At 30.5% G+C, this 25878-nt stretch overlaps 2 protein-coding genes across 3 annotated transcripts; one reads left to right on the top strand and one right to left on the bottom strand.

Moving 5' to 3' along the window:
- Window positions 1-8184: 8184 nt before the first annotated feature.
- Window positions 8185-12636, top strand: LOC114164358 (carbonic anhydrase 2-like). Its single transcript, XM_028048997.1, has 9 exons — window positions 8185-8279; window positions 9253-9311; window positions 10460-10591; window positions 10697-10745; window positions 10827-10943; window positions 11614-11667; window positions 11776-11861; window positions 12029-12134; window positions 12221-12636. Exons 2-9 carry the CDS (start codon window positions 9259-9261, stop codon window positions 12401-12403), a joined length of 780 nt encoding a protein of 259 aa, XP_027904798.1. The 5' UTR covers window positions 8185-8279; window positions 9253-9258; the 3' UTR covers window positions 12404-12636.
- A 413-nt stretch (window positions 12637-13049) lies between these two features.
- On the bottom strand, window positions 13050-16856 carry LOC114163258 (protein KINESIN LIGHT CHAIN-RELATED 3). Of its 2 annotated transcripts, none has more exons than XM_028047451.2 (3): window positions 16530-16856; window positions 13935-15977; window positions 13050-13589 (listed from the first exon to the last, which is right to left on the bottom strand). In XM_028047451.2, exons 2-3 carry the CDS (start codon window positions 15962-15964, stop codon window positions 13379-13381), a joined length of 2241 nt encoding a protein of 746 aa, XP_027903252.2. In that variant the 5' UTR covers window positions 15965-15977; window positions 16530-16856; the 3' UTR covers window positions 13050-13378. The 2 variants fall into 2 exon arrangements, with proteins under 2 accessions (XP_027903252.2, XP_027903251.2); XM_028047450.2 differs by lacking the exon at window positions 16530-16856 and adding an exon at window positions 16161-16432.
- Between the last annotated feature and the right edge of the window lie 9022 nt (window positions 16857-25878).

The following is a 25878-nucleotide window of genomic DNA, read 5'->3' as shown; positions in this document are numbered from 1 at the left end:
TGTTTTGGTTTTCATGAAATTTTATTTGGTATTCTAATTTAAAATGTATATAATTATAATTTTTTTTTCTAAATATTTGATATCAAAGAAATAACTCCCTTTTAATATTGAATATTTGATAATATTATGTTTTTTTTACCGTAATTGTTTTATATTTTATAAAAATTAATTAATTAATATTGAAAAGAAAATGAATATGGATATAGATGCAAAAATATACCCGTTATCTGATGAAGATAGGAATGAGACAAAAACTTTATATCCGTTAAATTTGTAAATGAAAATGTATATAATTTTTTTTTTTATAAAAATATATATGAGATAACAAAACCCGCCTTTACTCCACCGATATCGTCCCTGCCCACATTGTTAGTACCTGATCACGTTAAAAGTGTGCATTATTACTTTTATTAATAATAAAATAATCAGTTCATTCCTTTTTTCTTTTAAGAGTACAAATATATTTCAACCATGTGAAACAATTACGAAATAATTTTTAAGTATTTCACGTGTTTGTAATTGATTTTAACATTTGGTTCTTAGTCAAACACTTTGCCACCTTTGTACTTGATTTTTCATATGGAAACATGATAATTTTCTAAAATGTAATGCATAAAAATATTCGTTAAAAAAAATAATTTTTCAGATATCGAGAAAAAGAGAGTAGAAAGTGGTTCTACTTGACCAAATAAAACGTTCCAAACGTGGATTCATGTTGGGAGAACTGCATTAAATTTTGTGTGAACATGAATGGAGACCTACGTGTTTACTGCATTAAATTAATTTTTCTTTATAAATTATTAATGTTGATATTTTTAAAACTCCATTGATTTAAAAAGATATTAGTTAATTAATCAATACACTAATTATAAGGGATATATGTATTTCGAAAATTGATTGAAAAAATTATTGCACATATATAAGACAATATATGCTTGTTTTTTTTTCTTGCAACCAAATCTAACATGACATGAAAAATTTAAAACATGCGGTCCGTAGACAATAGGAACTTTCAGATATGTATAACTTGGGACATTTTAATGCATAATAAAAGTTTACTTTTTAAATGCCTCATTAGTCTATAAATTTAAGTATACATTGGAAGATAAATTTTCAACAAAAGACAATATTGGATAACTAACTTGTTGAGAACATTAGAGTGGGATAATTTTGATCAACGCACATTGGATTTTATGATACATTTGAATTTGCTTGAATTAAACATTAGACTTTATATGGTCAAAATTAACTAGAATGGTGTGGATGTGAAATTAATGTTACATGTGGTTGAAGTTAAATGTGAAGATTTAGAAAAATTAGTTGAGATTATAAATGATTTTATAAATGATATTTGAATATTTTATTATTAAAAAGTCAAACTATAAATAGAATTATATTAAAATGAATTTTATTTTATAAAAGTCACTACTAAAAAAATTCACATTTTTTGTCAATTTTGTTTTGAAAAAAATTCACATTTTTTGTCAATTTTGTTGTGAAAATTTTTTTGCAAGAAATTGCTACCAATTTTCTTGCAAAATATTTTGTATAAAACACTTTTCGTAACAAATTTTGTAAGAAATACTTGCAAATTTTATAATTTTGTAGGAAATGATTACCCACGAAGGAATTACCTGCCAATTAAAATTCTTACAAAAATTGCCAGAAAAAAGTCTTTTTTTTTGCAAATTTTTTTAACAAATTTGCAAAAAAAAAAAATCCCATGTAATATGAGAATTTCTAGTAGTGAGTCTTCACTTGTCTAAAATATTCAGGATTAATTATGTTTTTGGTGCCTTAACTTTCAGTGGATTTTGGAATTTGTCCATTTTGAAACTATGAATCAATTTAGTCCTTCATCTTTCGAAATATGTAAATTTAGTCCTTTTAATTAAATTTCGTTAGATTTATTTGATGTTTTGTACGCATTTCAGGATTGTATTTGAGTTGTTTATACTGTTTGACACATTTTTGTTTTAATGTTAAGTCAAATACTATATTGAAACGCGCTTGAAATGTCAAATAAACTTAACAAAATTTAATTAAAAGGACTAAATCCACGTATTTCGAAAGATGAAGAACTACATTGGTTCAAAGTTTCAAAATGGACTAATTCCAAAATTGACTAAAAGTTAAGGGACCAAAACCATATTTAACCCAAATATTTTTCTATGAACCTCTTCTACCTTCTTTCTAAGTTTTTGATACAATATCTCATCTCTTTAAACATCTGAGTCTACCTTAGAACTTTTGGCATTGAAAGCAATACATATGTCTAATCAAAATTGTGAATAGAGTAAGTTTCCTCTTTAATTTTTTTACTTGGGTCAATCATGATCTTGTTGCATGTGGGCTCTAAGAGGTTTACATGTGACTTTAGGTAGCTCAATTTGATTCTCTATTCTTTTTGTAGTCATGAGGGTGTATTCAGATCATTAATCTGAGCTCTCTTTGCATAGTTAGAGCTATCTAAGGAGTTTGACTATGCAAAGTTTTTTTGAGTGACAAACTCTCCTTTTTGATAAGAGAAACTAGTTTAATTATCAATGAATTTATGTTTAGCGTATTGATTTTAATGATGAATTGAAACTGTTGATTTATTGAATTCGTTGTTTGATTGAATGGAAATTGTGTCTGTGGAACTAATTTGATTATAGTAGGATTATCCAATTTGTCTACGGTTTATTTTTGAACTAAACCTAGTATTTTGAACTAAAGGGAGATGAAATTACATAAATAAGCAAATTGGATAACCTATTGTAATTAAATTAGGATTTGATCACTAATATGACGCTAGACAATACCAGAGTTGCCAAATTCTGTAACATCTAAAATAAAATAAAATAATATATATATATAAAATTTTTTAGTAAGAATATTTTATGTTAGGAAATTATATTTAACTAAAATTCTATTTTTCATATAATGTTAGAATTATTAAGGACAATTTAAAATATATCCTAATAAGATTAATTAGATTTTTTTTAAAATTACTTATATATAAAATATATATTTTCATATTCGATACGACTAATTTTTAAATTAAAAGAGCTATAAGATTTTATACAATTGAATTAATATTAAAACACTTTTAAATACATATTATCGTACAAGAACTTAAAACAAAGGTATTTTCTACTGTACATTAAAGCAAAAGGATAAAAAAAAAGGTAACAAGTATATAACGGCAGAGAAACTATTATTATATATAAAAAAGGAAATGAAAGGATAAAGTAACATTAAATTAGATTCTATCATTTTACTGTAAAGAGAAAAAAAATCCAGGAACGACTAATTCCTTTCAAACGGAAACAGCAAAACCAAAAGAATTTGAGTTCAATTTAAACTAAAGCAATGACTACATATGATACTATAATAGGATGAGGTAAATGAAATGAGAAAGAGAAGAGAGACATTTGAGAACAAAAAAAGAGAAACAGAAAGAGTCCTGCGTGTGAGAAGTAAGAAAGAGGACAAATTTTATATATCATCAAAGTCTCAGTACAACCTTGGTATAATTTCCACAATAAATAAGGTAAGGGGAGGAGACATCTATCATTTTATTTTTTTTACTTTGATTATTTTTATCTGTTCATAATTATTTTTATCTCTATAAGTGAGGTGTCCCTAACCTCATTCTAATTTATATTTAGTTCTCGTTCCTATTTATTTATTTATTTATTTATTTATATTCATCTCTAGTTATGCACTAGTTCTATTTACTCAATTTATATTTACCCTCATTTACTTATTTATATTTATCTCCAATTACGTACTGGTCATTTTTATTTTAAGTATTCATTGATCCTATTTATTTATTTATATAATTATATGGTTTAATATTGAAATAAAGTTTATGATAAATAAAGATTTGATTATTGTAGTTGGAGGTATGACCTTGGGGATTTAAACGAGTTAGTATTACTTAAGATGAGATGTTCTTGAGTTACTTTGTTGGCCATGAGCTCATTTATCCTGACTAGTCACTACAAAATTAATCAATATCTTTATAAAGTATAATAAAATCCAGTTATATGGATTTGGGAGAATTTTCATTTCATTTTATCTTATTATGATATGCTGTATTTTTTTATGTGATATTTGTCTCACTTCCCTATTTTATGATTGTGTGTGAAAAACAAAATTTTATAACCTTATCATAGATGGATGCTCCCAATATGTCTGATCCCTTCTTCACTGATATTGTGGCTGTTTTCCTAGGAAATGCATGTCAAATCAATACAATGAATAATTCTGTAACATTTCAGAAAAATGGGAAATTCTACTATTACTTTTCTCTCTGCTCCAAACGCACTGATTGTCATCGAAGGACAAATCGAAGGTGTTGAGCACTAGGGAGGTTCTGGCAGACACTACTTTATGAATCACATAATTTTTATGTTTTTTTATTATTTTAATTATACATATGTGTTGAATTATTGAGCTTAAGGTATATTGAATTATGATTTGATGAGATTATCCTGACTCTATTTAGGATTCCTATGATTTGGTGCTTTAGTATGAAATAAAATTGAACCATGCAAGTATAAGGAATTTACCATGTTATACTTAAGGAGAACATTGGTCTTATTTTATTGCTTTGTGAAAGTGTGCCCTTTAGGGAGTGTGAGATGGTATGACATGCGCAAAATCTATGACTCTACTCAATAAATGTGTTTTCTAGAACTAGAGTCAAATGGCTAAGTCTTGTGGGCCATTATGGAACATGTCTTGTAGATATTTGATGGTTGTTAAAACAATTTGATGGTTATATTGATAGAAATTGATTTCATTATGATATGATAAATTTTCATTATTGTGTGTTGTTTTAATTACACTAGCTTACCTAGTTTTGTTTGGCTTGTGATTTGTCCACCTACTATGATCATTGATAATTTTGATTTTTATGAGTTTTGGTTTGTTTGTTTTAGTGAATAAAGTAATTTTTTCCTAACTTTTACCTTGTTTAATCCTCAATTTTATCTTATTTTTGTGCTTTTTTTAATATTTTAGTTGTTTTATGCTTGTTTAAATAAGTGAATAGGAAGCAACTATAGTGGAAAAAGACAAGCTAGACTTCAAGAAAGCATGATTAGACAAAAAATGATTGATTTTGAGGCAAATCCCGCATCAGACTCCACAATAATTGATCCTAACGCTTTATAGGGTTGGGCGATGGTGAGGTGGTGGTCGAGCGATGGCTAGTTGCGTAGGGCGGTGGCTTCACAAAAGCTGTTATTTCACATTTTAACTGATGGTGCCCAGCGGTGCTAAGATGGCACCGGGTAGGGATGCTAATGCGGGTCGGGCTGGCCCACCCCACATTTTTAACGCTGGTTGAAAATTCTGGCCTAACCCGCATAAGTACGGGCTGCGGACCAGCCCGCCAATTTATTTATTTTAAATCTTATGATAAAGCTTTTAATATTCAACAAATTGGGAGACTTTAACAAATTCACAAAATTAAGCAAAGACTTTGGGAAGTTGGATGCTAATTTGATAATTCAACATTTTCATCATATTCATATTTGTACTTTGACATACACAATGTATTATTCAAATTTTAGCACATTCAAGAATATATAATACTTGGTGTTTTCAATTATACAAAAATTTGAAACGTTCATCTAGAAGTCCAGAAGGAAAGTAACTAATATACATAAGTACAAGTTTTTTTTATGTGGCCCGTGGGCTAACCTACGCAGGTTGCGAGTCAGCAGGCTTAATGTCCTGGCCTGCCTCTTGCTTTTTTGGCGAACCTATGGGCTAGTTCGTCGGGCCAGACCCTTGCCATCCCTATTGTCGAGTGATAGCGGTGTTGAGTTGTCAAAATATGATATTTATTCATATCTTTCAGGAAATTTGTATTTTTTGAGCTACTAAAATTGGTGGGATGTTATTATCTAGTATGATATGAATAATACAAATATTTCAAAGACATCAATAAATATCCATTAATGAATAGAGCTGTGTTGTATAGATTCTTAGTACGATTTATTATTACATGTGTGTATGTGTAAAGAATGTCTTGTGAAATGGAAATATTGTTAACCTTTAATGTGCAATTGTAATGAAATTATATAAAATTATTTTGTTTATAATATTACAGTTTAATTCTAAATACATTTTTATTTATTGTTTGTATCGTAACTTAGGTAATCGATCGTACGTGAATTCAAGCTCAAGGAAAGAAGTTAAACACAAGTTCAAGGAAAGTAGTTAAATGTTATTTTTGAAAGAGATGTATGTATATATAGATTATAATATGCTTTAGTAATATAGGTTAGAGGTTTACATAAGTTATTTTGATATATTTTATGGGGTATTATATTGGTAATTTTATATAAATAATTAAATAGTCATTTGGTCCTAGTTTTGATTGACTTTTTTCACTTTGATCCTACTTTTTAAATTGTTTTCAATTTGGTCCTACTTTTCGTTATATTTTTTTAATCAACTCATTTTCGTTAACTCCGTCTAAATCGTTAACGGATGTGAACAGTAACTGCCACGTGTCATTTTGTGATTTTTTAAATTTTTTAAATTTTTTTTAAATTTTTTTAAAAAAAAATTTTATATGCCACGTGTCATTTTTTATTTTTGATTTTGATTTTTTAATTTTTTTTAAATTTAATTTTTTTAATTAAAAAAAATCCACGTGTCAAGCTAATATCATGCCACGTGTCAGAATCAGATTTTTATATTCAATTTGGTTATAATATTCGTTATTTGTTTTCAATTTGGTCCTAATTTTTTTTTTTAATTTAGTATTTTTGTTCCTCTCCAAATTGAGACAAAATTTAATTTGTATATATTAAAATGCATATTTTTGTTAAATATTTTAATTTAGAATTAAAGTTAGTTTAAAATTAAAACGAAAAAAAGCAATTGCACCATTAATTTAAGATTTTAAGAGGTTTAAATTATTTAATTTTAAACTAACTTTAATTCTAAATTAAAATATTTAACAAAAATATGCATTTTAATATATACAAATTAAATTTTGTCTCAATTTGGAGAGGAACAAAAATGTTAAATTTAAAAAAAACATTTAGGACCAAATTGAAAGCAATTAACGAATATTGGGACCAAATTGAATATAAAAAACTGACTCTGACACGTGGCATGATATTAGCTTGACACGTGAATTTTTTTTAATTAAAAAAATTAAATTTAAAAAAAATTAAAAAATCAAAATCAAAAATAAAAAATGACACGTGGCATAATATGAGCTTGACACGTGTACATTTTTTTTATATAAATTTTTTTTTTAAAAAAAATTTAAAAAAAATTTAAAAAATTTAAAAAATCACAAAATGACACGTGGCAGTTACTGTTCATATCCGTTAACGATTTAGACGGAGTTAACGAAAAGGAGTTGATTGAAAAAATATAACGAAAAGTAGGACCAAATTGAAAACAATTTAAAAAGTAGGAACAAAGTGAAAAAAGTCGACCAAAACTAGGACCAAATGACTATTTAAGCCAATAATTAATGTTAAAACACAAAAATATGTAATTTTCAAATATTTTTTATCTTAATTACTATATTTTTTTATCAGTATATCTTTGAGCTTTATTTGATAATTACTTTTTATTAGATAATGTAACCATCTTTAATGTATTTTAATAACATTTTCTTAACTTAAATTTTACTGAAGTAGGATAACTTTTAAACATAAACAAAAATCCCAATCTTCCAGTTAAGATATATTTAATTTGTTTGGACAAACTGTATAAAAAATTTTGGGATTGAAAAAATATACTTATTTATAAATTAAAATGAATTTGTGTATAAATTAAATTTTTTATATTTTTGAAAACGTTTATTTTAATTCGTAAACAAATATTTTTATGGAAAAAGGGTTAAAAACTTGTCCATATCATCGTGGTCTCAATCTCAACTATAAAAGTCACACTAGCTTCCACCTTTTATTATCATAGGGGTAGTGTTGTTTCATGGACGGTGTTTGTGAAAATTGTTTTATAAATGCTATATATTATTTAAAAATTCTTTTCTTGACATTTTCATATTCCACTAGAAATGTCAAATCAATAGAGAGAAAACATTATTTGAATAAAATAAAGGGAAGTGTTAAATAAATAAATAAATAAAAAACTTAAGAAAACCCTCACAATCTTTGTTGTCAGCTATATATAGGAGACCCTGGAACTGACAAAAGCACAACCAAAACTTTGTTACTTTCATCTCTTTCCTCAGAAAATCTCTCAAGCAACTTAGTTCTTAGTTCTGCTATATTTTTTCAGAGCAAGAAAAGGTGAAAAAAAATTGCTTGTTACCCTAATCCTGCATGAGTTTAGTTTCCCTTAATTTTAGTTATTTTCTTTTGTTTTTGCATTAACTTTTGTAGTATCTATCGTGTTATTTCATTTTAAGAAATGCATACAACGTTTTAATAATAAATAATTTCAAGATACTTGTATTTATATATATATATATATATATATATATATATATATATATATATATATATATATGTGTGTGTGTGTGTGTGTGTATGTATATATATTACTAGATTATATTTCAAATAAATTTTATGCAGAAATTTGTTTGCATTTACTTAGAAATTCACGTTTGGGAAATGATATTTTGCAATACAATAAACTTTTTCTTTTCAAGTTAAAGAAAGTGAATGTAATATGTAGTATGACAAGTTTTTTTCATGATTTTTTTTCATGTTAAAGATTTAAAAAAATTCATGAGGTACATTTTTATTGCATATGTCATATTTAGAATTATGAATTTAAGATTTAAGTTTTATAAGAATTCTTTGTTGAAATGGATGTTAAATATTAAATATAATGTTTAGTCATAAGAATAAAAAATGTTTCTTTGTTTCGAAAACATAAAATATTAATAAAAGTGGATCTTATAAGATTCTTTAAACGGTAAAAGTGGTAGTAAAGAGATCTTAATAATGATGTAATAAAATAAAATAAAAAGTAAATAAATAAAAATATTAGGATATGAAATGACTCTTGTCACAAAGATGTGATTGATATCAAAGCCAATCTAATTGCAATTATAATATGTACATATAGATACAAGTTACAAGTGATTTTGAATTTTATTTTTATAAAAATATTCTTTTTTTCAATTAAAAAATTCTGGAAAATTTCAAAAACATTGTGTTGAAAAGGTTTTATATTAAGTTTGAAGAAATCCATTAAATAATGAAATGGTTTGTTGATGGCATTGTAATTAATTAGTAACAGTTTTGGAATTTGCAGATCAGAATGGCAAAACATTCATCTGAAGTGGCCATTGAAGAGCTGAAGAAGCTTCTCAGGTTAATTAATTATTTCTAAACTTCAATCACATGCAAATCACTTTCCTTTATTACACTGTTTTCTTACCCTTAAACTAGTTTAATGATGCACAATAAACTAATTTGAATCATATGTTATCAGTTAAAGAAATAAAATTATAGAATGTTTATAATTTAAAAATATAAGTTTAATTGTGGTTTTTCTTTCTTTATTTATATCACGTGCTCATTTTCTATAATTTTCAAGTTATATTTAAGTCTCTTCATTTTAAAATTTGGCAAAATTTCGTCTCCATGTAAATTTTGTATTATTTAAAACCTTTAAATTATCCTTTTTACCAAAATACTTAGGAGTTTCTACGAAAGAAATGTGATTTTTTTTTTTCGAAAGTTTATAAATAGAAAACAAGTGATAAAATTTGTATGATTTTGTAAGATGAGAGATGAATATCAAAAGAGGTAAAAATTAAGTTTTCTTTATTTATTTCTTTTTCACTTCATACAAAATCTAATGTTTTGATTAATGAGTTTTTGAGAAGAAGAAGGTTTAAAACTGTTTAATTTGGAAGGATTTTTTAATAAAAGGGTAAAACTAAAGGATTTTAGGTAAAAGAAAATGAAGTAAAGTACTAATTTTTTATTTTAAACATAAAAATTAACTATTTATTCAAAAATTTGAAAAAAAAAATGAATCAAATGTGCATAAATTTAATTAAAATATCAATAAGAGTCGAATCCAATTAAAGTCACTAGTCCTTCAAAATTAAGAGAATCAAAATTATATTTAAATTTAGCGACAACTGTTTTTATTTTATGTTTTTCCAACATTTACCACCAAGTTAAATTTATAAACATTTACCACTAAGTTAAATTTATAGCTCCAAATTTAGTGACAACTGAATTTGTACATACGATATTTGTCGAAAAGCAAAGAAAATTAAAATGACTGGAAATAAAAATGTGTAAAACTTAAATTACAAACATATTTATTGATTTATTTACTGTACAAAATTTTAAAAATATTTGTATACTTGAATTTAAATAGCTAAAAGAAATTTCTAAACTTATTCAACTTCATTCCTTGATGAACTAAAATCCTTGAAGACTCTTTAACCATAAGATATACAATAGTTATGCTAGTAATAACATTTGTAGCTTAGTGATTACAGAGAAAAGGAGGAGCTTAATGAAGTGGCAGCAGAAAAAGTTGAAGAAGCCATAGCTGAGTTGCAAAAACTTCATGACCCTGCTCTGCAAAGAATCATACTCGGATTCACTTACTTCAGGATCAACAATTTCGAGTAAACTCCAAATTCAAATCTTCATTATTGTGTTGATGCAAAAGAGTAACACGATACATATTCAACAATTTCTCATGTTTCTTTTTGTTTATTTATATCTTGCAGTAGGAACCCGGATCTGTATGCCAAACTTGCCAATGGCCAAAGCCCCCAGGTGACGAATAGTTACAAATTTTATCACCATTTTTCACCACTTTTGACATTCTAATTTTGATATGTTCTGAATATGATGTAGTATCTGGTGTTTGCTTGCTCTGACTCTCGAGTGAGTCCTTCAACTATTCTCCATTTCCAACCTGGAGAAGCTTTCATGGTCCGCAACATTGCTAACATGGTCCCTACATTTAATCAGGTTCATTTCTCTCATATTCTCATGAAAAAAAGTCGTATAATAATAACCCGAAAATAACACGATCTAAAACTTTTACGTCACATGAACAACTCTTTCGTACCTTATGATCCCAAATACATCAACCTTTTGATCCCAAATATATCCAGATTATCCAAATGTTTTATTACAAGAGTATAACAAAAGTCAAATACAAGTTTAAAGTATCTTTGACATAGATGTTTAAAACCATGAACAGTATATTATATAACTATTATCACCCACTTTATTGCTTATCTAAGATGATACAAAACTTTTCTAAAATGTATTATTTTCATCAACTCAGCACTTCAACTTATATAACCCTAAAATAACATGTTTACTTCAATCAGCACATCCCCGGATGTTGTTCATTCTGGAGGTTGTTTCCTTGTTTAAAAAGTAGAACTTTTGGTTGTAGCAGAAAGAAACTTTATTCACTTCTGTCATGAATTGCTTGCACTATTGAAAAGACTATTAACTTAAGTCAATTTTTTTATGATGGAGATCAAATGGAATTTAGGAACTTGGTTAACAAGACTTTTATTTTACTTTTAAGTTTATATTATATTACTGAAATTCCTTCTCCATCTGTTCGTAAAATTAAACAAAAAGAGGTTAAATTTCTCACTGTCATGTCCTGTTCATTCAACAGCTAAGGCACAGTGGAACTGGTGCAGCCATTGAGTATGCTATCACTGCTCTCAAGGTGATGATTGGTTTATTATAGTTTTCCCTAGAACCAATTACTTTATTTTTGGTTTTTAGTGCATAGAGGAATCTCAACATATATAAGACCAACCATATGTTTTTACAGGTACCAAACATTCTGGTCATTGGTCACAGTCGCTGCGGTGGAATCCGAAGGCTTATGAGTCATCCAGAAGATTGTTCAGCCCCCTTGTGAGAATTAATTTCTATATATAAAATACATAGCTAATTTCAAGATTTTAATTCCTTCTTTTTCGTAGAAGAGTTAAACTAAAAGTGTATATAATGTGTAGGAAGGAACAAGTCTCCAATTAGCCATGCTTGAACCCTTTTTTACATTGTTAAATTGAAATGTGCAGTGACTTCATAGATGATTGGGTGAAAATTGGTTTGCCAGCTAAACTCCACGTTCTGAAAGAATATGAAGGCTATGATTTCGACGAACAATGCAAATTCTGTGAAAAGGTTTTATGTACTTCAATTTTGATTCAACTACCATGCTTTTAACATTAAACAATGAGTAGTGACCATTTTGTAATGTTGTGATGCAGGAGTCAGTGAATAACTCGTTGGTGAACCTGAGGACATATCCATATGTTGAAAGAGGAATAAGGAACAAGACCATAGGACTCTTGGGGGGTTACTATGATTTTGTAAAGGGAGAATTCAAGCTTTGGAAGCACGAGACTCGTTTCACTGAACCCATTACCATCCCTCTCTCAACCCATAAGTGATGGATGACTCAAACTAATGGCACTTTGAATTGGCACCACTACCACCTTATTAAGTTTCTTACATAAGTTGTTCTGCTGTTGTTCCATGTCTGTGTGTCGTTTTACGTCCTAAATAAATAGCATCTACTTTTGAGGTTTCAAAAGTAATGTAGTAAGAAGTATTACTGTATTTCATGCATTTCTATACGTGTTTAATTCAAATGCCTAATAAATGATGATGAGAGTTGTGGTCTTTGATAGATATATATTGTAGACTAACAGAACAAGTATAATTTATACTTTGTCTAGTAGATGCTAAAATAAAAGTAGAAAAGAGAAAAGTTTGTAGCTTTCCAATGCAATAAATGAAAGTGAAATCATAACAGAAACAAATACAGTGATAAATTCTATCTTTTGATGCATAAATAACTAATAAATAAATTTAAACAGAGTTATAGGGTCTAGCAAAAGAATCCTAAAATTCAAGACTAGGCCCTGGAGCCATATGATTGATCCAATTTAGTCTTATGATAAGAGTTCTTTGGACATTTTAGGCAAGACTCCAAATCATTTATTTATTCCATTCTGTATCAAACTTCACTTAAGAAACAACATATACGTAACTGTCAACCATTAAGCTAATTTCGGCAATGTAGAGTCTTGAACAAAGGGAGAAAAAATAAGTCTTCTCTTGATATGTGAAATGAGGGGGAAAATGTTGTATACACAAACAAGGGGAGTATCTATACACCATAATTACTTACATAATATCATATAAACAATAACATAGCTTTTAAACAAAAATAATCTAGCACAAAAATTACACTCTTCCAATTTTACCTCATCAATGATAAACACTATTCAATCATTCAATTATAACCAATAAATTAATACTGTCCAGACTGCAGGTTTATCTTTTCAGCCTTTCAGCATATGCTACTTTGAGTTCCTGTAAAGCATGGCTTTTCTTTCACGAGTCTTTGGTATAAATCATCGTCAGACCCTGATGACAACATTGTTTACAGTGTGAGCATTGCCATCAAGAAGGTTCTCCAGTGACCTGCCTTTTCTGCTCCGAACTCTTCCTGCTTCCTTCAACAACTCACCCAACCTTTTCTTCTCATCATCCACGTCAGGATTTGCTGTCCCAAGCTTTTCCTCCCTCGCGCTAACAACGTACTCCAGAATTTGAATTGCATCATCCATTCTGAAATAGAAAATATCAAACCCCATGAGAAGATGCAATTGTTTGTATGTTGTTAATGTAATGGCTTAGAGGAAAGAAAGTGACATTAAAATAGTGAACAAACTCAACATGAATGCCACAATGAAAATCGGTCATTATATTCACGAGTTGCATGAGCATGCCTCAATTAACATACTGAGTCGCGTGACTGGATTAGGCAGACTATTAATATATAACATATCATCTTACTATTAGCCTTCTTAATGTCGCAGTAAATTGAAAGTGCTGCATATGCCTAATAGTGAAAAGATATCTGCAAAAAGAAAAACGGAAATGACCCAAAAAGGAAGAGAAAAAGGCGAATACCTGCCAATTGCATCGTATGTGCCAGCAAGATTACTGCATACCCCAAGTGTTTCTGGGTGATACGGACCATATTCTTGTTCCAAAATACTCTTTGCTTCTTCAAATAATTCTGTAGCCTCACTTAAGGCATACCGTTGCACACAGGCAAGTCCCATTTGATTAAGAGCAATACCAAAGAAAGATGATTTCTTTTCTCCAATAGCACGAAGCTTTGAAATAGCAGTCTTCAAAGTTTCGTAAGATTCAGAAAAGTTCCCCAACATGTAGTACATGACTCCCATCTGAGCTTCAATTCCAGCTATTGTGCTTTGCTGACCAGGGACATCATTGTATATCTCCAGTGCTTTCTGCAGTAACTTCAGAGCCCGTTCAAGCTCATTCATAGACTCATAGATAGTTGAAATATTTGTAAGACCACTAGCAATCTCCTCTAGAGGAACTCCAGGAAGTGGATTCTCGTATATTTTAAGTGCACTCTCACAATATGATTTTGATTCCCTTATCTTCCCTATCCTGTTATACAAGTCAGCCAAACGCACAAAGACAAATCCCACTGCTGGATGATTCTCTCCTTTGTTGGTCTTGAAAGCTGTTAAAGCTTTCTGATACGCAAAGATAGCTTCATCATATCGAGACAAAGATAAGTATGCGTCTCCAATGCTGCAGTCAACAGAAGCCACATCCCCTTCCTGGCCATTAGCGACCATTGCCATGCTGGCTAGAACAAGATGCTCAAGAGCAGCTTCGTGATTTCCCTTTGTATCACATACAAGGCCCATGAGCCTCCTATCAGCTGCCTCTTCAAGAGATGGAGCTGAATTATTTGCTTTATGAATGTCTAGAGCCATCTGACAAAGCCTCTCAGCTTCATCAAATCCCAAAGCCTGAACATTGGCTTCAGCCACGTACCGACAAGTTTCACCAACTCTTGGGTCTGTATCTCCCAAAACCTGCTTCTGGACTTCTAATCCAGTGGTATAGCACTTAATTGAATTCTCAAGCTGGCCCAGCATAGCATAGGTGTCTCCCAGTTGCATGTGACCAGCAAATTTAGCAAGGGCATGTTCCTGACTTTCCCCAATAACAGGAATCTCAATTGACCGTTCAAGAATTGGAATTGCCTCACCATATTGACCCAAGCTGCAATGTATTGCTGAAATAACATGTAAACACATAACCAGCTCCAAACTCGGTTTCTCATCACCTAACTTCTCAAACAGTTTCATTGCTTGAAGAGCTAAGTCAAGAGCCTTATAAGGACTATCCCCGAATGAAATCATATCTCTTGCTTGTTTTAGTAATATCGGTGCCCTCTCAGGTCTGTCTAATACGGACTCGGCCCTTTTCTCAACACGGTTTTGTGACACTGACTTATTTCCCAAAGGAGAATTCTTCAAATTCTTCACGCCAGTAACACCACTAACACCACTACTTTGTTTCCTCGAAGGCCTACCGTTCTTTCTTTCGATAGGAGGTTTCGGGGCAGGACTTTTTCCCTTGGCTGTTGATTTGGGCGAAGTATCAGGTCCTATCCGTGAACTCGATGCTTTAACAGACTTTACCGAGGAACCAGAACTAGTAGCTGCAGGCTGAACCTCCTGAATCTCATTCACCTGATCCAATTTCTTATCATTGGTCAAGCCATCCAATCCGGAAGATATTTCACTACTTGAGCTCCTGTCATGCCCTTTCTCCTCCCCAACTTCCTCTTCCATTATCTCTACCTCCCTCATCCGTCCTCCAACTAGATGGCGCAATTCAGAATCGATTCTAGACTCATCGCCATCAGATCCAAAACTTTGCCGCGACGGTGACTGATCCGAACTCTGCATGTCACACACATTCTCATAAAGCTGTTCAATGGAGGGCTCAACCACCCCATCAACACCAAAATTAGCAGTACCGCCTTCACCTTTTCCCTGACTAAAGGTTTCCTTAGAAAGGGAATCAGGGTTCACATTCATCTCATTACCTTCCCCTTCAACATGAACACCGTTCGCAACATTTCCTGTCATCTTCAACTCTTCCATGATATAAAAGCTCCTGTTACAACCAACATCAAACACATGGTCCACAAAATCAACACCACCCACAAACAACCAGATCCAATCCAAACCAAGCAAACACACAACACAACACAAGAAAAACAAAACAATTGTCTAACTCAAACCGTTTTATTAACCAAGACACAATAGTTAACAAACCAATATGGTTCAAAACACATACATCTAAACCCAAGATTAGTAAGAGTCAAAGTTCCTCAGCCTTGGACATCCCACAACCCGGGCAGAAACATCAACGTTGAGATACAGAAACGATTGCAGAACCCAACAGTGTCATAAAAATAGAACCAATTATCAGCAAAGAAAGATAACAGTAAAAAAAGAAAAAACTCGCCACAAACCGGATTGCACGGAGGCATAAAAAACATATATATTATAATAATAAATAAAAGAAAAGACAGAGAAAATTACGGGGTTCTGTTTTATTTTGTTTTTGCTTAATTTTATCATTTGGTTTTTTCTTCCTCGTCGGATTCGGAGGCATAAAAATAACCGATTCGAAGAATAAAAAAGAAGAGGAAGGGACACATACCTTAAGAATGAGGCATAAGTGAAGAGAAGCAGAGGTTGTCGGTTGCAGAGAGACAGAGGAATGAGTGTGCGTATATATAGAGAAAGAACTCAGAGAGAAGAAGAGAACCTCAACACACAGTACCTTTTTTTGGTGCGATGTATGACAGAAGAAAAATGAATGAAACAGAGACCAGAACGGTGGTGATGGAAAGGGGCAAAACGGGGAATTCACCACCCACGTAATAAAAAAATAATTTGACGGAGAAAAAGAAAGGGTTTCTCAATTCTGCAGAACTGTAATGTCAGAAAAAGGAGGGAACCATATGAACTTGACTTCTCCCCAACCATGCCGAACGTGTTTTCTAATTACTTCGTCTCTTTATTATTTTTTTCTATTTGTCAACTCACCTTCTTCCGCCACGTGTCAGAAGCACTTTTCTGTCGGGACCGTTCTGCCCCTTGAAAATGTGCGCAAGCACGAAGACAACTTAGGTCTTTCTTATATAAAGTAGTGAAAATTTTATTTTAACAAAGTTTATTAAATTTATTTCGAAATTATTAGATTATTAATAATTATTTTTAAGAAAATATTTTTTTAACAATAAAATTTTGACAATTTATTTTTGTAATTTAAGATAACATCTTTTAAGTGATTTTTTATTTTTATATATTTTTTTTAAATTATTAAAAAGATATTATTTAAATTGTAAAAAAAATTGTCAAAATTTATGTTTGAAAATATCATTGTTTTTTTTTATATACTATTAGATTTGTTAGTTGCATTTTGGTGTGATATTCTTTTTGTCTATTTTTTTTTTCTTTTCATGATTTTGTTTTACTTGTAAAGGCATCGCTGTGATGAGTTTGCGGAGATTGGAAAAGAGGTTATGCAGAAAGATTGGCAATCACAGTCAGGAAATTACTTGCATCCTTTGTAACCTCAATTTAAACCTCTTTTTTGTTAATAGTTGTTGTCTGTTGCCAAGAAAAACTGAAAATTCAAACACAAGATGTTTTATATTCTTATTACTGTCATTTTACATTTTACATTGTGTGTGTTTTACTCATATTTGGATGTTTCAGCATTATTATTTAACTATAAAACTTGTCATTTGTGTATGTTTTTTTTTGACTGAGAGTTAAAAAATTTATATGAATGAAAAGTCATCTCAAATATGACACATTAGAAAGTGATGTGTGCAGGCTGAATTTTTGTTGGGATTTAAATTAAATTTGAATATTTGAATATTAATGAATTTGTGTTGTAGTTTATTGGTTGTGGTGTGAAGGAATCCGTGAGAGGGAAAAGAATATAGCAAAGCATTGAGTGAAGAGTATGATAGCATGTGAAGGGAATAAGTAGCGTCCCCGCGTGCAGTTGCAGCATAATAATAATGTATGCATTTTAATGTAAGATTGGATGGGAAAATTAGAATCTAAGAACCCTATATACCTACTTTTGTAGTTGAAAACGAAATCCTACTTTCAAATTCTCCTTCGCTTTCACAAAACATTATGATGTAATTATAGGGCATCTCTGTTTAAACTTTACAACACCAAAAGAGTATTTTATTTTCAGCCCCAAATCATTATCAAGACCATAATAGTAAACTCTGGGGTTAAATCCCTCTTGTGGCTACTTCAATTCCATTTTCAAATATTTACTGATTCTCTCTCTTAGGTGTTCTTTTTATCTTTAAAATATATTATTTTAATATTTTTAAAAATTAATATAATTTAAAATGTGAAAATTATTGTATTTTAAAAATACACTATACGATGGTAATTTTCTTTAACATAGAATCCAAATATGAGAAAACGCAAAATAAAAGTTGACACCGTTTAACCGTTAAAAAAATGTAATATAATTTAGAATATTAAAATCTGTATATTTTAAAAATAAATGTGGTCAAATTAATCAATTTTTTATTTAGTATGTTGCCTAATTACTATGATAAATATGATTAATTTGTTATATGTTCTTAGTTGTTATTTTGTTGTAGTATCAAAGTTGTTTTATATTGTGTTATTTTCTAGTACTCGGTGGTGAAAATGTATTCATTCATTTTGTTGGAGGTGATTGCAAGAGATGAATCATGGGATTACTCTATAATCTCATCCCATTATATCTCTAAAGATTTGAGGATGAACAACATTGTTTTACAAAAATAACATCATTTTAATATCATGTTCCATGCATATGCGGATATAGTCTAAAGTCATTCATAAATGGTTCATGGTGAAGAACCCATTGCAGAATTGTGGCTCATGGTGTGTAGGTCCATGGTGACCAAGATGCAGCCACGTTTGAGCATTGAAATCAGTTTTGAGTTATGTTGAAATCGATTCTAGTTCTTGCGTCTGGTATCTAGAAGAGAACCCTCCTGCCATGGTTGACCTAGAGGAGAGCTGATGCAGAGAAAAGAGGAAGAAAGCTTGCGGGAAAAAACAAGGCCACTCAAAACAGGTAATCTTTATTATGATTCTTCTTCTTTCTTACAAAACAGAGAAAAACCTTTCCTTTAAATAGAGGAGGGAAACCTTAATAGATTAGGGAAAAACAGAAAACAGAAACCCTAACTAACAACGAACTACAATACACCCTTTTCAAGTCAGGCAGTGTATGTCCATCAGTCCAAGCTTGCAAATGATGTCTTTGTGAATGTTGCAATGAAGAGGTTTGGTGATGTTAGCAAGCTAGTCATTCGAGCGGATCAGAAGCAGTTGGAAGAGACGATCTTGAAGCCTTTCGCGAACCACATGGCAATCTATGTTTGTGTTTTGTGCGCTCGTGGAAGGTAGAGTTATGGGCTATATGACGGGTTGATTGGCTATCACAGTAGAGAGCAACATGAGTGTCGATAGGAACATTGAAATCCTTTAACAAGAAAGTGAGTCACTATATCTCACATGTTGTGGTTGTTAAAACCCTATGCTTCGGATGAAGAGTTGGATACAGTTTGTTACTTCTTGGATTTCCATGAAACCAAGAAGGAACTTAAAAATATACAGAAACATGTTGTAGATCGTTGAGTATTTGGGCAATTGGCCCAAACAGAGTCGCTGAATCCTTTAAGTTGGATTTCAAATTTAGAGGAAAAGAAAATCCCTTGGGCAGGACTAGCTTTAATGTATCTCAAAATGTGTTGTATAGCATGTAAGTGATGAACATTTAGATCTTGCATAAATTGACTAAGTGAACTGAATAGGTGATATTGGATCTAGAATTTGTAAGGTATAAAAGCTTCCCAATTAATCGGCGATATGTGTCTGGATTGTCAAGAGCTTCTCCTTTCTCAAAAAGAGCTTTAGTGTCTTTCATAGTTGGTGTTTGGCATAGTTTGTTGTGCATCATACTAGTTTCGCTTAGGATGTCCAATTGTATTTCCTTTGACAAAGATGAATATCCTTTTTTATCTAGCTATTTCTAAATCAAGGAAATATTTTAGATTCCCCAAGTCCTTTATTCTAAAGGCGCTATAGAGTTGGGCTTTTATATTGTTGATAACTTCTAAAGAATCTCCAACAAGTATTATGTCATCCACATATACAAGTAGGACAATAAAGGATTTACTAGTCCTTTGAGTAAACAATGAGTGATCAAATTTAGATTGACATAAACCAATAGAAATAAGGAAGAAAGATAACTTGGCAAACCATTGTCTACTAGCCTATTTAAGGCCATATAGGGACTTTTTTAAGCTTGCAAACCTGATTCTATTTAGGAACACTAAGACCTTGAGGTGGAACCATATAAACTTCTTCATTTAAGTCACCATGTAAGAAGGCATTGTCAACATCAAGTTTTTGAAGATGCCAGTCTTTAATTGTTGCAATAGCTAAAAGTAATCTTACAGTAGTTAACTTAGCAACAGGGGAAAAAGTGTCAAGAAAATGTATTCTCTCTAATTGGGTGTAACCTTTGGCTACAAGACGTGCCTTATAGCACTCTATAGAACCATCAACCCTGTGTTTAATTTTATACACCCATTTACATCCTATGGGTTTTTCCAAGCAGGTAAATCTATAAAAATCTAAGTTTTATTCATTTCAAGAGTTTTTAATTCATTTTCCATAGCCTTAACCTAATCTAAACTCATCCATGCTTCATTATAGTTTCTTGGTTCTTTAACAAAAGATATAGCAAAGATATACCTTTTATGATCTTTGGAAAGATCATTATAAGATAACACATTACTAATAGGATAGATAATTTTATGGTTTTTGGTTTTAACACAACTATTAGAAATGAGAGAATTGTCAACCTGTGAACTGTTAACCTGGTGATAGTAGTCCTTAAGGTATCCTGAAGGCTTTTTAGTTCTACTAGATCTTTTGAGATTATGTTCATTAGCACTCTTATCTTCCCCAAGACTTTCTCCTTCTTCACAACTATCACCTTGTGTTGTATTATCACTGTTTCCTTCTGCATCCGAAGCATGTGTGCTTTCATAAATTATGTTTTCAATAGATGTCATTTCTTGACTATAATGATGAGTAGACCCTTCCAAAAAAATATTATCATCAGAATTTTCAGAAATAGGAATGATATTAATATTCTTGTAAGGAAAAACATTTTCTTAAAAGACCACATTCATGTTAATGAAAATTTCCATGTTTTTGGTGTCAAGAAGGATGTAACCCTTTACTCCAACTTTATATCCTAGAAAAATGCATTTTCTAGCTCTTGAATCAAACTTGATTTGTTGTCCTTGAAGAGTTGAAGCAAAATAGAGTGATCCAAACACCTTAAAATCAAGGAAGGTGGGTGGTTCCTTATAAAGAATCTCATAAGGATATTTGTTAGAAAGAACTATGGTAGTAGTCTGTTTATCAAATCAACAACATGCATCAGAGCATAATTCCAATAAGATATGGGCAGATTGGATTGAAACATTAAACTCCTAGCCACATTTAAAATATGTTGGTGTTTATGCTCCACAATAGCATTTTGTTGTGGGGTTTCTAGCTCTTGAATCAAACTTTCTTTGTTGTCCTTAAAGAGTTGAAGCAAAATAGAGTGATCCAAAAACCTTAAGATCAAGGAAGGTGGTGGTTCCTTGTAAAGAATCTCATAAGGACATTTGTTAGTAAGAACTATAGTAGGTAGTCTGTTTATCAAATAAATAACATGCATCAAAGTGTAATTCCAATAAGATCTGGGCAGATTGGATTGAAACATTAAACTCCTAGCCACATTTAAAATATGTTGGTGTTTATGCTCCACAATAGCATTTTGTTGTGGAGTTTCGACACAACTTCTTTGATGAATAATGCCATACTTATTATAGAAATCTTGATTCATGAATTCTTGTCCATTATCAAACCTGATAGTTTTTATTTTTCTTTCAAACTGGTTTTGCACAAATATAGCAAAATTTTGGAGTAAATTTTTAGTTTCAGCCTTAATTATCATGGGAAAATTCCATGTATGTCTAGAGTGGCCATCCACTACTGTAAGAAAATACTTGTGTCCATGTATAGAAAAATTAGTTGGCTCCCATATATCAACATATATCAAGTCAAAACAATTTAAAGTACAACTAGTGCTTTGTTGAAAAGGCAGCTTATGTTGTTTGGAGTAATGACAAATATCACAAAAATTTTTACAATCAAACTTCACATAAGGAAAATATCTACAAATCTTGTCTAAAATTTTATTAGCTGAATGTCCCAGTCTATAATGCCAAATTCCTATGTCAGAACTAGAGAATTTAGAACAATGTTGGTAAGGAATCTTTTATCAGAAACAGTAATAACATGATCAAGGTAATATAGCCCATTCTTCAACTTAACTTGTTCAATCATCCTGGATGAAGTAGTTTGTTGGATCTGACAATACTCAGAGTAGAAAATTAGCTTATAGTTTAAGTCCCTTATAAGGCATTAGACAAAAATCAGATTAAAAGAAAAATTTGGGATGTATAGAACATTGGAAATTATGAAATCTTTTGATAATTGAATGGTTCCAGAATATTCAGCAGTAACAAAAGATTCATTAGGAAATTTTACATGAACTGGCTTTATTTTATAATAGGTAACAAAAAGATTTTTTTGGAATGTTACATGATCTGTAGCTCCAATGTCTAAAATCCAAGAAAGATTACCTTGTTGATTGTTGTTAGAATTAGCACATCCACTTGTGTTTCTTTGTATGTGATTGACATTGTGATGGAACCATTGGAATCCTCTATCAATTTTAGGAGTTTCTACATATGTTCTTGAGTAAAAGCCATTGTTTCCTTTTTCACAAGTCTCTGCCTGCACGCTTTCATTCTTGATGTTTAGGTTGCAAGATTGTTGATTTCCCTTTTCTTGATTATTGTAGTAATCTCCTTTCTGTTTGAACCAAGGAAAGGTAGCCATGTTTTGAATAACATTCCTCAATAATGTGGTTCATCTTGTTACAATATGAGCATTGCTTCCCATAGTTTGGGTTTTTGCCTCTGTCTCTACCACGGGTGTTGTTTCCTCCATTGCCTCTGCCTTATGGTTTCCAAGAAACATGTTCTTGATGCCCCTAGCTTGAATTCTTGTATGTAGTGTTGATGAAAGCCTTGTTCTCAATAGTGTTGTTACTGGAATTAACCACATGTCTTTCGTGTTGCATAACTAAAGAAAACACCTTATTTATATTGGGTAAAGGTTCTATTAATAGGATCTGGGTTTTAATAGTGTTATAAACCTCATTCAAACCTTTTAGAAAGCAGATGACATATTCATTCTCCTTATACTTAGCAATGACTTTAGAAAGACCACATTTACAAGGGTTGCCACAAGTACAGTTTGGTATAGGTCTCAAGAAATATAATTCTTCCCACATGGTTTTTAACTCAGTGTAGAACTATGTAATATTCTTTTCCCCTTGTCTAATAGAATGTACCTCTTGTAGAAGATCAGAAACACGAAAATGGTCTCCCTTTGAAAATCTCTCACGCAAGTCATCCCAAAAATCTTTGGCATTTTCTATGTATATGACACTCTCTACTATTTGGGGAGATAAAGACCTAATTACCCAGGATAAGACCATCACATTTGCCCTTTCCTAAGTTTCATATGTATCATTAGATGAAACAGGGATTTTGATGCTTCCATAAATGATCTTTAATTTGTTCTAAGATAGTAGTGCCCTCTTCATGTTCCTGCTCCAAGAATAATAATTAGTTTCACTTAGAACGGGAGACACAAGAACCAAACCTGGGTTTTCTCCAAGATGTAGATAGTAGGGACTTGTAGGATCTAATGTTGGATTCATTGTATTCTGCTTTGCTTGTATCCATTGTGTAGGAAAACTTCAAGAATCCAAACAAGAAAGGGAAAGAAAGAACCAATAGGGCAACAACGGATGTAGAGCAGGCTATGAACTTGCTCATACTATCTTGTGCCTGGTATCTGGAAGAGAACCCTCCTGCCATGGTTGACCCAGAGGAGAGTTGATGCAGAGAAAAGAGGAAGAAAGCTTGCGAGAAAAAACAAGGGCACTCAAAATAAGTAATATTTATTATGATTCTTCTTCTTTGTTACAAAATAGAGAAAAACCCTTCCTTTAAATAGAAAGGGGAAAAACCCTAACAGATTAGGAAAAAACAGAAAAAATAAAAATCCTAACTAATAACGAACTACAATACTAGCATTGTTTGAAGGAGGTAAAATTAGTTCTAGAGAGAGTTAGAATCGATTCCATGGAAATATGTTGGGAATCAATTTTCTTGAGCATAGAACTGATTCCATACACGTTATATTTTTCTACTTTGTTGTTTCATGGTGTAGGAAGTGGTCAAGGATGTGTGGTGTAGTCCATTTCAACGGTGAACGAAAAATGTGTGGTGGTGACTCCTCTTGAAAAGGCCACAATGTATACATTTTATTTGTAGATATAGTTGTTCTTAATTTTATATTGCTTTGAATTTTTAGAGAAATGCATTATAAACTCGTACACGCGTAGACACAATTCTTCTTTCATACTCATTTTTTGTTTACTTCACATTTTTTTTCCTTTCACTTCATGTCAACCTTTCTTCATTTTTTTTATGTTTACACGACTACATTCAAATTAAATGTACCAAATTAAATGTACCAGAAATGCCTAATCCATGGATTTGTTTTGTTTTAGGTTTTCACATATATTTTCTACATTCCTTTTAACATTGTTTTCTTTACACAAAAAAGTTGTTATAATTATCGTAATAAGTTTAGTTTTATTCGATGTACATTGTGCTTATATAAATTGATCATAGAAATAATCATTAATAATTTTTCATAACTATGATAACCTCAAAAAATATGGCTCTAAAATTATTATTAAAACGAAAAATTAATACTCCATGTAAATAAATGATTTGCCACGAAAATATTGAATATCTAGATTATAAAATTTTTTATACCAAATATATTGTATTTTTTATTTATTCAATTAATAATTTTTTAAAAATTTTATTCATTAAAAAAGCTAAAATGATTCTAACTTATCTAAATATCATTTTATATTACTTTTAACATTAAGGACAATTAGATAATTTTATTTTTTTATTTATTTATTTTTTCTAATTTGTCACTTCAATCAAATCACTCATAAATTTTCATATATATATATATATATATATATATATATATATATATACACAAATCGATGGTCAATAGGAATTAGTTCCCCCATAACTAGAATCAATTCCCCCCACCTCCTCCATATATATAAACTCTGATTCTATGGTTATTTTAAAGTTAAAATAACTTTTTAGTCCCAATTTTTATCAAGTTTTGTCAAATCAATCATAATTTTATTTTTGTGCTCAGATAGTTCCTAATTTTCGTCAATTTTGTTCAATTATATCATTTTTTGCTAACACCATTTAAATCATTAACAACCATGAACAGTGACTGTCATGTGTTATTTCGTGGTTTTTTTAATTTTTTTAATGTTTTTTAAATGTACACGTATCAACCCAGCAATGTGCCACATGTTAGAGTCAATATTTTATATTCAATATGGTCTCTATATTTGTTATTTTTGTTCAATTTACTCCATTTTTTTTAAAATTGACCAATTTTTTCTTTGTCGAATATCCAACCAAATTTAATTTTTATATAAAAGTTATAATTATTTGAATTTTAATATATTATATAAAAATATTTAATAAAAAATGTAAACTTTTATGTAAAAATTAAATTTGGTTTCAATTTGGAGAGAGAAAAAATTGGTTCATGTTAACAAAAATTGGGACTAAATTGAACAAAAATAACGAATATAGGACATATTTCAGCACAAAAACAAAATTAGGGCTGATTTGAGAAAACTTGACGAAAATTGAGACAAAAAAAGTATTTTAACCTTATTTTAGATGGGAGTGGAACTGATTCCAACATCTCCC

Source organism: Vigna unguiculata, chromosome 9 (genome assembly GCF_037176805.1).
Source record: "Vigna unguiculata cultivar grain cowpea cultivar isolate G323 ecotype 2 chromosome 9, ASM3717680v1, whole genome shotgun sequence".
NCBI classification, from domain to species: Eukaryota; Viridiplantae; Streptophyta; class Magnoliopsida; order Fabales; family Fabaceae; genus Vigna; species Vigna unguiculata.
Note: the sequence above shows the minus strand (reverse complement) of the source record. Positions and strands in the feature narration are given on the sequence as shown.